This window comes from Electrona antarctica, assembly GCF_951216825.1.
Source record: "Electrona antarctica genome assembly, chromosome: 9".
In the NCBI taxonomy this organism is placed as follows: domain Eukaryota; kingdom Metazoa; phylum Chordata; class Actinopteri; order Myctophiformes; family Myctophidae; genus Electrona; species Electrona antarctica.
Genome location: NC_136790.1, coordinates 28,565,851 through 28,578,350, shown reverse-complemented (window position 1 = coordinate 28,578,350; position 12,500 = coordinate 28,565,851). Strand labels below are relative to the sequence as shown.

Genomic DNA, 12,500 nt, shown 5'->3' with positions numbered 1-12,500 from the left:
TGAATGGCAGGGCTGTCGTGGCCCTGTCACAGGCCCTATCATGTTACCATGGTACCATGTTAACCTGTTACCAGCCCTATAACAGGGATGTCAGGCCCCATCACAGCCCTGTGACAGGGCCTGACACTGGTCTGGTCTGTGGACATGATACTGATGATGGCAGTATCATGGTCAGGATTGATTGATTGATTGAATACTTAGACAGAAATGTAAACAGCACGTTTCTAAGCACAGTCTAATTTGGGCTAAAAGAATAACATATCATCAACAATTAAAAACACTATATCTACAATGACAAATATAAAAAAGAATGTCTGCAGTGAATTCCATCACCTTTCTATGGGAAATGATGTCGGTATCATTATGGTCAGTATCATGTCAATATATAGTATCATGTCAATATATAGTATCATGTCAATATATAGTATCATGTCAGTGTCATGACTCATGGTCAGTATAATGGTCAGTATCATGGTTAGGGTTAGTTCTCTTGGGGACGAGGGATGATTATTCTCAAAGTGGGGTGGGACCCCCAGGAGTTCTTGAGGGGGTTCCACGGGGTCCGGGGCAAACATTTTATACATAGCATTAAAGTCAGTTTAACCACTTTAACTCAATTTACACTTTAATTGGCTATTCAAAAATAGCTTTAGTAAATATTTGAAAAATCTTAAAAAATTGTGAAAATTTTGGAATCATTTTGAATAAAAGAAATCCCTACAAATCTTCTCTTATTGGGGGTTGGAGAACTGTCTGCAGCCAAATACATCAATTGATCATCAATGAATTTGGGGGTCCTCAACATCAAAATGTTTAAGATGTAGAGTCTAGACTACATCATCACTAGCATGGGGCCAGACATGAATACTGGTCATTGGACTACTTGCATATGCATCACTGTATCTCCTTTTATAAATGGAGAGGTCCAGTGAAACACTGACAAACATGATAAAGAAAAATATGTAGACGAGTAGTTTGTGAGATGGGTACTCATTGACTCTGGTGCAGAGGATCTGTGCTTTATGTACATTCAATAGTTTATTCATGGCACAAGCATGTCTTGACTTATTCATGAGGCTTGTGCCTTTTTCTTTTCCTGTAATACACAAGTTTGCTTAGCTAATATGTTTATAATTTATCAGATAAGTCAGTAAGTCAGTTCTGATTATTATCATTATCATTATTATTATTTTATTATTATTGCAGGGCTTAAAGTACATGAAGAGCAGTGAATGGTAGACATGATCAAAGTCCAGAAATAGACCCCACTCCTGAGTGCACATACAGTCATAAATCATTCACTGCAGGCAACAAACACTACCTTCTGTGCTTTCAAATGAATGAATGTAAAAGAAATGCATTCAAGTACCTGTGAGGATTTTCTTAAACCTGTGTATAATGAAAGCATGAATAAACGAATACCACAGATGTACAAATGTACTTGCACAATGACTGATATTAATCAATAACCGTAATCCAATGTAGGCTTGGGGAAGAAGACAAATCAATAATCACACGGGTAACTGAGAACACCTCCACCCTGTTCTTTGTTTCAGATGTACATTCAAACCATGACACTGACCGTGTCCATGAGTCTGAGCGCCACGGTTTCCCTCGGAATGCTCTACATTCCCAAGGTGTATACCATTATATTCCACCCAGAGCAGAATGTCCAGAAACGCGCAGGCGGGAAGCCGGCAGCAGCCACTGTGTCCGTAAAGGCCAATGACAAACCGAATGGAGAGTCCAAACCGAGTTCAATAATGCCGGACAGATCACAGTGAGTAAGATCAGATCACGTTTATGTTTATTTTCATGGGAGAAACGTTCATTACATAATGGCCCAGTGTAAACAAAGACTTTAATACTTTGAAGGCACTGACTGTTTTTCTCCTCCACAATTGTAGATAAACAAGAAACATGGATCATGAAACCACTTAAGTTCAGAGAGTTGTGATTCTTCTGGGAGGATCATTCTTTGTAAGCACAGGGAGAATGCTCACGAGATAAACTATCATCCCAGCTGGGCTGTCAAATATGGAATGGAATACAGATTACAGACTGTACTGCCCACCTGCCTAGTGTCAACTGAACTCATTGTGTCCAGAACAGACAAGAGTTGGACAATTTGTAAACTTCTCCATTGCACAGGGAACCTAAAGGATGCCGAGTTCTCCTGAGTGGACTAGAAGGGACATATTGGACTGTTTTTAGATAATGTCAAGTCATTAAATATCTCAAATGAACAAATAAACAGTTTGCTTCATTTCCTATACAGTACTTGATTTAAAAACACGTTGGCACTTGCTTTCCCCTCCAGGAACTTCATGTACTGTATAGTGGAACCTCTTGGGACCAGTGAAGCTTTGTTGTTCAATGGGTTCCACGGCACTGCATGGATTGTGTTGTATGTGTATATGAATGTTTCTACTGTATTGTTTGTATGGGTTGTTGTGATTGAGACCTATTTCTGCTGATTACTGTGGAAGGAACTGACTTTTGTATCACCTCGATTCTTGTTATTATAACTGAAGTCCTGTGGGAAGACAATTTTAACTTATAATCACTTAACACAACAATGTCACTAGCTGACCAATCGATAACACAAATATAGCATTTTATTTTAATTAGATCACAGCCTCATGGTATATGTACATGTATGTAATCATCACGGTACTGACTGCGTCAACAGAGATTACATGGGTGTGAACAGGATACAAGTGATTTTGAACAGGATATTTGTGTTCTACATGATTTTTACTTTGCTAGAATGGTAAAGTACTTTGGAGAACAATGGGTGGCATTTCCCCATATTGTTAGATAGTAATGTCTTCCAAGCTGCCCTACTTATTTGTGTGGTAACAAAAGCCAGTGGTGGAGTATTTACTCAAGTATTCAAATGTACATTTTCAGAAACTGTCAAAGTGAAAATTGCCATGCGCTTGTAGATCGGCTATTTTCACTATTTGAAATGGGCTTAAGTGGTTCATTCATAATATTTTTGTATGTTTTGGTCCCAAGAGTCGTAATCAAAAGTACAATATTTACATTTTAAATGTAGCCTAGTTAAAGTTATCAGCTTGCAAAGAAACAAACAAATGTACTTTAGATACTGTCCACCACTGACGAAAGCTATCGTAATACTTTGATATTCTTGGAATCATTGTCCGAAAGCTCATCTGTCTGCTCCTCATATTGTGCCATAATAGTAGAGGTCTGCCTAAATTACAATACTTTATTCCAAGAAAATCACCCTATTTTTATCCTAGTTTAGCCTGGCCACACATTCTTTTCAAACTGGAACTCAATGTATAATTTTACAAACTTGATCACAATGTACAACTCAGGTGTTACAGAAAGTCATAAAAAATAAATATTTTTCTCGATAAGTACCAATTCTGTCTTTACAGCCTTTTCAAAGCTAACTGAACCAGGTCTATTCAACTCCTTCAGGTCATCACATGGCCAATACTGCCCTCTTCAGGAGGAGAGGATACCTCACCATGAATCAAAAGCATAGAAAAGGAAGAACACACTGTATAGTTTATATCAAACACAAAGATGTATTACAAAATAGTTTATTATTTAAGATTAAAATCTGAAATCATCACAACCATAAGCAGGTGCCAAATGAAAGTAGATCTATGTAGTTATTGTCCAATACTTTGAAAACAAATAACCAAATGAGGCTTTATAAAAAACTAGTGAAAAACTAGTGACTGCCAGATAGATTTAGGACAAACAGCTGTTGCTAAATGCTCAATGACATGATGCAGGACACTAATACAAATTATACAATGTGTACACACTGGCATTCCATCCCAACAAAATGTAGCTTTTACCTCAAGATGAAATAGAGCTCATGAAGACAAACAAAGTGGTCACACTACCACATTTAGTAAGGTAAATTACAATATGATTCAAAGTACAGTGCTGTTTGGTAATACTCCATGTGTCAGGGCAGTACCACACATGACTTCGTCTCCCCAAGGTCTGCGTAAAAAGCCAATGCTCATTCAAAGTAATTGTCCAAAGTGAAAGTAGTAGATATTTTAGGAGGAGGCCTGGTCACGTTTTTCCTTTTAGCCTTCATCAGGGGACGAATCTCTGACAAGGGAGACTGGAGTGGATGAAGGGTTAAGGAATGACACCACAATTTACACTGGAAATGTTATTATCCCATTCGCCAAGTTTCTGAGAATGATGCAGCCCTGATGCCATGCCACCACCTTTTCACAACTATGGATATAGGCATTGTCCACAATAGGCATTTGTCTGCCTCTTTGTTGTTGTTAGCTTTATTTATTTTTACATAAAAATAAAGGATGTCAAGGCAGGGCACTGTCGCCTCAGCGCCCATACCCTAGGTGGGGTTGGCAAAAGGGCCTTTCTGTGTGGAGTTTGCATGTTCTCCCCGTGTCCCCTAGGGAAGGTAATCGAAAGAAAACATGCAGTAATCATGGTCTCTACTGCCAAAGCGGCCTGTACACTCCTCACGCATTGAAGGAAGCATGAGCTCAGTTCGGGACTCTCTAGAGGTTGGCATGTAGCACCCAGGATTACAGCCTAGGCAATTGGCACTAGGTGAAAAATGGGTTACAAAATTGTGGGATAAAAAAAAGCATGTTAATTGCATACAGTAATTTAATTACAATATTCAAACATTTATGTTTGGTGGCATGTCTCTGTGGGATCTCCCTGGCCCCAAAATATTTCAAACGGGGAACCACAGCACCATTGTATCCTGTCAGAACTGAAGCTATACTTGTATGTAATTGAAAGCCTGTATTGATGTGAAATTAAACCATGTCAGATTTACTACATAAACATCTTGTCCAAAGGCAGTGAGTAAAGGATACAGGCTGGAAGAATTTAGTACGTCCTCCTAATCCGTCATAGCCACTTCTCATCTGAAATGACAAAACAAATAGCCAGATTAAAAATGAGACCTTGTTATTGAGAAATTTGTTAAATAACGAGTAAGAGCTAAATATTGTTAGCTGTGCTTGACCAAACTTGGGCCAATAATTAAAAGGTGCTGTAAGCAATACTATTTTGAAGTTAAAGCTCTATTTTCTGATGGTAATGTTCGCTATAGTGTTTGTTCTGTAACAAGGATCTCATCGGCTTCCCAGCTCAAAAAAAGAAAAAAATGCATATACCTCAGGCCAGCAGGAATATATAAATTATATAAATACATAAACAAGAAAAACAGAACAAGGCTGTATTGCAGTAAGATTTTTCATAACAGTATATTTTTGATCTTTAGTTAAATCATGTGAGATTAAACATTCTAGATTGGTGATTTTGTACATACAGCTCCTGGTTTGCTGCTCTGAGGATCCAACATGCTGCCGAAAGTCTTCTTCTTAAAAAGGAGGGAGTTCGGGAAGAAGGGATCCCCATCTCGGGCCTACGGAAAGGCATACATCGTTTTCCAATATGCAAACACACAGCATGAACACCAAACTAATATTAAATATTGCTTTACCTTGCTTCCAGTGGCGGTTTTCTTCTCGATGTCTCTTTTTGAAGGTGACCTGTAAAATAAACAAGGATTCAGTGTGACATGATGTACAATGAGACATCAAAGCATCCCAAAACAATATTATATTGTCAATGCAAGCCCCTGAACAGCGTTTTGTGCCTGTGGCCCCGGGTATGACTATTCTGATTGCAGACCCTTGAACCAAGTTTGGTGTGGATCGGATCGGTGCGCCTTGCAGGTCTGGATGTTTCGTTTTTTTCAGTCCACCTACCCTCTAGGCATTTTAATAGTGTTTTCTACAATGTTGTAGTAGCTCGTTATCTGTCCGGTGATCCATAGTTTTCACAGACTCAAGAGTTTCGAAATTTCTAAACTCTGAGCTCTAAAACGTTTGAAAACCACTGCATAAAGAATGATACGTAGACTCACACAGCAGCATCCAGGCGCATTTTCTTGGATGGGACTCGTGATATTTGCTTTTTGTTTAACTCCTCAGGTGTGGAGATGTCATAGGTAATGTTGAGGTCAATGTCCTCACATTGTGAAGGCTGGTGGAGACGGGGATGCTTTAGCTCCACTGGAGCGGGGCTGAAAGGGAGGTAGAGAACACTCATCAGTGGATCACACATAGAAGCATGGTGTACCTTTATTGAATATCAGTGAAATTAGGCAGCTTTGTCAACCTTTCAAAGACTAGGCGACTCAGGGCTTCATTTGTGCGTGTTGGTGTGCTCAATGTCCTCTGAAGAATCTCAACCTTCTTCTTCAGACTCTGCGAAAATAATGTACAATCTGCAATGTGTTGTTGCACTTATCGAAGTCCTGCATGCAAACATTTAATATGACCCATATTTCATGCATAATCATGAAATCATTATTAATTTATGTTCGGTTGTGTTGCTTGTTGTTTATTGCATCACATGACGAAGCAATTTCCTTACATGCATTACCTTACTTGGCAAAAGTATTTTTGATTCTAATTAATGCATCACAAATTTAGATTGCGATCTTTCAATTGTAATCTCCTTTTGTAATCGTGCTGTTTGACAATGACTGGTATTGTTTAAATGTACCTTCTTGTAACAGCAATAATAATAATACAAAACCTTTTTAAAGGGCAAAGTGAGCAAAACAGATTCTTACAGAGATTTCTTTGTCAGCATGGGCCAGGTCCTTCTGTAGAGACCTCATGTCATCCTTGGTCTTATTCATCTCCACTGAGGCTTTCTGTAACTGCAATGACACCAAAACCTTTTTTTTAAACTTAATTCAACAGTGCATAAGTTAACATACTCTTCTCCATATTTAGCACATGTTCTCTGCCAGTTAATAGCATAAAAGCTTCGAAAGTAGTTACCTTGTTGTTTGAAGCAAAAACCTCCTTCTTCAACTTTTCACACATTTCATTTGAAGACCTTTCCTTTAATTTCAATTTCTCATATTCTCTATAAAAAATAACCATGGGAAAGTAGGTCAGGCAGTAGTTCATGAGGGAAATGCATTTGTGAAGGCAGAGGGTGTAGCTCAGTGACTTGATGTGCCTGCCCTGTTGCAATATACAACTATACAAAATGTTATGAATTATCTTTTAATTTATTATATAGATAGATATGGGTCATTCCAGATGTCACGCATTCCATAAGGCTTTGCGTGAAATGCCGTCACTGAGGTTGGTTGTGGAAGGATTTTGAAGCCTTAAAAGAGATATCACAAGACACATTTCTCCCTTTGGGGATACAAGTGATTTTTCCATTCTCATTAAACCATGAGTTGTAATGGCGTTTCGTAAAATATTAAAAAAGCTAGGGCAAGTTACAAGTGGTTTTCTTTCTATATTCTGTATGTTGGTTCAATAAGGAGTCTTTATGTTTCTTCAGCTCTTTATAAAACAGAAAGGGGTTGGGATACCAATTGTATCCAATCAGGATAGAGAACATATGAGTCGACAGAATTTGTTGTGCCTTGAGCACAAGGTTTTAACACCACTGGTCTGAACTCTGGACTGAATGCAATACAAACTAAGAGTTTCTTTAATTTGGGTGAGCAAGCGATGGGAGTGCTTGGGTTGTACCTTACTTTTTGAGGGAGATGCAGTAGATGGAGAGCTGCTCCACAGCAGCCTGGCCGATGCCCATGTCAGTGACCATGGACTCTACCTCAGCTTGCTGGCCCTCTAACAACACATGAAGACTGGGCCAACACAGACAACAATGTTAGTGGACTGCAAAGTGTGGCTGGAATTGAGGTAAGGCAGCAAAATCTAGACAAATAAAATAAACTGAAATTACAATTTGGCTTAATATTACAAATACAAATGGTGGAACCTACCTTTCGTAGGTTGTCACTTTGGTCCTGAGTCTCCGAACCTCCTCCTTGTCAATCTCAGCGGCATTATTTTTTCTCTCTAGGTAATTCATCTGTTTCTATGAAGAAAAATTAATAAAACCTGCCATCAACATACACACAGCATCAACCAAGTGGAGACAATCTTCAACATTTGGATTTAAATTGTGTAGCATATTAATCTTACTCTGAGAGCAGAATTGACCATCTCCTTTTCTGCAGTGTCCTTCAGCAAATTGCCCAGGTCTCTCTTCTGTTTATCCATAGTGTCCTTAAAGGTGTCCATCAACTTCTGTTTGTCCCGCCAATCTCTTTCTGTAAATTCAACACACACAATGCTTCCAGCTTTTAAATCAAAATCCCCAAATATATTTGTGGTAATCGCTCTCATTTTGAGCGACACACACTGGCAGTCGCATTTAATGTCATGTCCTCAAAATACTCTTACCTTTACAACTTAAAACGGCTTTCATTCGATCAATTTCATTCTACAAAGAAAAAAAAACAAGAAAAAGAAACCTGAATGACAGCTGGAAAGTACATTTATAATTCATTCAATTAAAACAGCTTACTGTTTACTGTTTAATCAAATTTAATACATTCGAAAATCAAAATCCATTCAGGCTAGGGTTGAAAATGAACAACAGTACAAATGCAAACAGAACTAGCCCTAGATAAGCAATGTTCTTAATGAAGTCCTAATGGTTCGGAGTTGGTGTTTCTTATGCCCGTGTGGGGCACCTTTGGGGCTATAGCTGAAAGGGTAGAGAGGCTGCCAACACCGGCTATGAGTCGAAGTGTACCTGAGCAAGACTCATCCCTCTTTTTGCTCGTACAGTTTCCACCCTCCCACTCACTGCCCGACAATCCCGCAACGCAGCACTGCTGCTTTGTCAATGTATACTGTAAAACGGTGTATGTCTGAATTACATCATATTCATAACAGAGTATGTCTAAATGACATCATATTCATTCTACATAAATACAATACATATTTTAAACAATCATCTTTGTCATCACAGTAATTTATAGCAGTCCCTGCATTCAGGCATACATAGACAAATTTATGCCTGGGGTTGGGGGGGGGACTGTACTGTATCTAGGAGGGTTATTAAACAAATTGAGACCCCATGTACCTCGCAAAAATGCGGGGGAAATTCATGAGAGCCCCCAATCCACACTCCTTGGGCTAAAAACGGCCATAGCCACTTGCCCAAATGTGCTCAAATGTGCTGACCTCATCACATTTGTGTTGACGGCTATGGCTGTTTTTAGCCCAAGGAGTGTTTTTTGTGCAAAACTAATGCTTGGAATGGATTCAGAATCATGAAAACCCCCTAGTTTGACATGTTACATGCTACTGAAAGCGGAATTAATTTTAGGTAATTTTGCCTTATTGTGCCTTAACAGGTTTTTGATGGTGGCCCTCATGAATTTTTGCTCTCCGCGGTCACGGAACTGGCGTAAACGACCCAACTAAACAGCCTCCCCATGAGGGCTCATCATAATCTGGGCTGCCATCCGCTGGGTGAAGTTGAAACTGAATGTCCCCAGTAGGGTTAACACGGTCAGGTCTACGTCTCCCATTTCTTACCTGCAAACTCTCTGGGTCAGCTGCTGCTGACCCTTCCTCTTCTCCACCGATGTCAAAGAACAGCTTGTTGATAATGTGTCGGGTGCTGACCTATAGACGGGAAAAACATTATTTCCATGATAAGCTGTAGAGAATGGTTGAATTATAGTGATTAGTGACCCCGGTTTGCTTAGTGCAGTCACACATACTATGTAGCCTATGTACTGTACAGTACTGCACCTGTTTTCGACATTGTGGGCAGGTTTTGTTGGGAGCTGTCTGGAACCACTGAAGAAGACTGAAAGGAGTGACAAAAACAATACCCAGTGAATATATGTGGCTTATAATCAGGAGTGGCATTTTTGATCAACAACAGTCATTCATTTTTCAGTCACCATTCATAGTGGAAGGTATGCCCGCAGTGGATAGCAGCAACATCTCTGGAGTGATCAAAGAAATCCGAGCAAATCGTGCAATACGCTCGGATGGGCATTTTGGAATCTCTCGCTCTGCAAAAAAAAAAAAGTAAAATGATGAAAGTAAATACATTCGTACCGTCACAGCATTACATCGTGAACGTTACGTGGCTCTGGCTTAGCCCAAGCTTTAGACTCTCGTAGAGTTTTTTTCGATTCTGACGAATCTCTCTCGTCAGAATCGAAAAAAACTATACGAGTCTAAATCTTGGGCTAGCTCTGGCTAGCGTTAGCAGATTGCTACTGCTTATTTTGTACTATATACACCATCGAGTAGTACTTAGTACTTACCGAACGTTACTATACAATCATGAAACCATTGAATGCGTAATATTGTTATGCATCTCTATAGTGCTTCATAATATACTACCCAAATAAAACCAAATGAAAATCGATGACATCAGAATTGTTTTTCTCCAAATACAGCTGTTTGTGTTTCTTTCTGTTGATCGCAGGGGTACTGTTTCCGGGGTTTCCGCGCTGCGCGTGTTCGAAAAATGAATAGACCCGCCCCTTCTTCTCGGTTGGTATCCAGTATTGTTGCATTACTGCCACCTTCTGTTTAGCTCGCCTCTCGGAGGACATAATTACATTATGCCAGATGGATGGTTCTCAACATTTTATTTATTTCAAGGACCCCCATAACTCTGAGAGTGTACAAATGGATCCATATGGGTCCATTTGTACAAATAAGACACACTGACACTACACTACACGTCTCAGTAGTCTGGGCTCAGGGCCGGGGTCATCAATATGTCTGTACATGGACAAATGTGTCTGTGACAAAACTTTGCCTCGTCCGTGGCATAGGCTATTCTAGATTTTTCTAGACTAGGACAGTTGTTGTAAAACGTTTAATTTCCATAACTGATCGAGTGTACAAATGTGTACTGACCTGTATTAATTTAGGGTCACTTATGTGTTTATCTGCTGCATATGGCGATGATGACCCCTGCTCAGGTTAGAAGAAGACAGGTTTATACTGTCACCAAAATGTGGAATGCCCTGACACCATATCCATTAAAAGATGTAAATCTGGTTTCTTTCCAAACTAGCCTGAAAAACCATCTATCAGGACCTTTGACCTTGGTTTGAATCAGAACTTTCAGAAATGTACATGTAAAATTGTTTTAGGAACTACAAAGGCTGATCTTTTTCTCTTTCCACGTTTGTGTGGATCCACTGATCCATCTGTGTATATCGGGAATGAGATATTCAACAATCAACGTAATTCATATAAGCATTCATTCCCCAAATAAAATCAACAACCGTTCACTAAAAGAAAACTTCATTTCCCACAATTCATTTCCAACTTGTGGCAAGCCAAGGGTGACGTCTGACAAGACAAAACTATTCCTCTTTTTACTGTTAGCGAGCTAGCCGAAAAAAGTCATTTGAGGACCACGAATGCTGAATACCTGTTGCGGAAATGAAAGGTATGTCTTTGGAGGAGAAATGCAACCGAAATCGGTTCGTTTTTTAGGAGGGCGAAGTTTGATAAATAAACAAATAGCTATAAGTAAATCAGATAAAGTTAGCAAGCCATAGTGCTGCTGCATGCATACTGTGCATAGCACTTGATTGACGCTGGCGGGGCACCGAGATGAGAGAGAAACAAAGTTATTGTACATTGCTATGCCTAAGAAAAAATAAACTCATCTGGCTTTCGCTGAGACTCGAGAGAACTGTCATTATGTTGTATCATTCAACATACAAATGATTATGTGCAGCCTGTGCAGGACCCCTTGCACTCACTGAGTGATTGTGTCAGATCATAGTAGTATACAGTTCGAATTAAAAGCTACATTTTACGTTAAAACAGTCATGCTGCAACGTTTAGAGCTGGGCAGGCAATGCCATATAATAAAGCTGTTCACTTCAACAAATTACCTTTAGAAACAGCTGACCTGTTTACTTTCAGGTGCTGTCCCCTGTCTTGAGTAGCAGTGATGGACGGAGACGTCCAAAAGGGAAGAGTATCATGGGAGGTCCAGAATGGTACCCTGGCCTCCATGGAGCACCTTCGCATAGACAGGTCTGACAGTCCCACAAGGGCTGACAGTCCCACACCAGGCCTGGTGGAAGGGACCGAGCCAGGTGAGAGAGACTGATGTATCCGTTGATGACATATGTACCGGTACCCTTTGACAAAATATGCCTTTGGCAGGACCTGGGCTCAGTCCCACTCCTATACCCTGACCTAGTGCATACAAACTCTACAAAAAACCCAAAGTAGTTTATCTAATCTTCCAGGAAATACCAGTCAGAGTATTGTGGATCATAACATTATTAAACAACACATGTTTTCAATATATTTAAAATGAATGCAGATGGATTTGTTGATGTTTGCTTTAGATATAATTTTTAAAAGTTTAGAATTTCCTAAACTCCATGGCTTGCAGTCTCACTCTGTGAAACGGATGCATTGTTTGTTGTACTAGAAGTGCCTTTCACAATGAAAGTGGAAGTTGAAAGTGCTTCCAGTAAGCTATTCTTGTAAATATATACTAGTAGGTAGGTGTATCATTTGTCAAGCTTTTTCAACTAACTTCGAAAGCCTTACTCTGGACATAAAATATAAGCATGGATCTACAGATATTGGACAACAATAACTAGATCT

General features: G+C 39.5%; 3 protein-coding genes across 5 annotated transcripts in view; 2 read left to right on the top strand and 1 right to left on the bottom strand.

Annotated features, from left to right (window-relative positions):
- LOC306930178 (metabotropic glutamate receptor 6-like) overlaps positions 1–2,903 on the top strand; it is a gene marked incomplete at its 5' end in the record, with an annotated part of 13,855 nt that extends 10,952 nt beyond the window's left edge. The window contains 2 exons of the mRNA XM_079511000.1: positions 1,557–1,780; positions 1,908–2,903. Of these exons, the coding sequence (XP_079367126.1) occupies positions 1,557–1,780; positions 1,908–1,911 (228 nt within the window). The 3' untranslated portion in view covers positions 1,912–2,903. The remainder of the gene's footprint in view (positions 1–1,556; positions 1,781–1,907) is intronic.
- Positions 2,904–3,562: 659 nt separating this feature from the next.
- traip (TRAF-interacting protein) lies at positions 3,563–11,893 on the bottom strand. 2 transcript variants are annotated; one of them, XM_079511014.1, is made up of 16 exons: positions 11,771–11,893; positions 9,800–9,913; positions 9,645–9,702; positions 9,426–9,515; positions 8,280–8,319; positions 8,019–8,146; positions 7,817–7,911; positions 7,565–7,678; positions 6,846–6,933; positions 6,632–6,721; positions 6,172–6,260; positions 5,918–6,076; positions 5,492–5,540; positions 5,318–5,413; positions 4,860–4,910; positions 3,563–4,120 (listed from the first exon to the last, which is right to left on the bottom strand). In XM_079511014.1, the coding sequence occupies exons 2-16, from the start codon at positions 9,895–9,897 to the stop codon at positions 4,013–4,015; spliced, it is 1,353 nt and encodes a 450-aa protein (XP_079367140.1). In that variant the 5' UTR covers positions 9,898–9,913; positions 11,771–11,893; the 3' UTR covers positions 3,563–4,012. The 2 variants fall into 2 exon arrangements, with proteins under 2 accessions (XP_079367140.1, XP_079367139.1); XM_079511013.1 differs by lacking the exon at positions 11,771–11,893 and adding an exon at positions 10,172–10,388.
- Positions 11,182–12,500, top strand: part of mon1a (MON1 secretory trafficking family member A) — a 7,219-nt gene continuing 5,900 nt past the window's right edge. The window contains exons 1-2 of one of the 2 annotated variants that reach the window (XM_079511011.1): positions 11,182–11,316; positions 11,802–11,977. In XM_079511011.1, coding sequence (XP_079367137.1) covers positions 11,830–11,977 — 148 coding nt within the window. In that variant the 5' untranslated portion in view covers positions 11,182–11,316; positions 11,802–11,829. Of the gene's footprint in view, positions 11,317–11,794; positions 11,978–12,500 lie in introns of those variants that run through there. The other variant, XM_079511012.1, reaches the window with a different exon arrangement.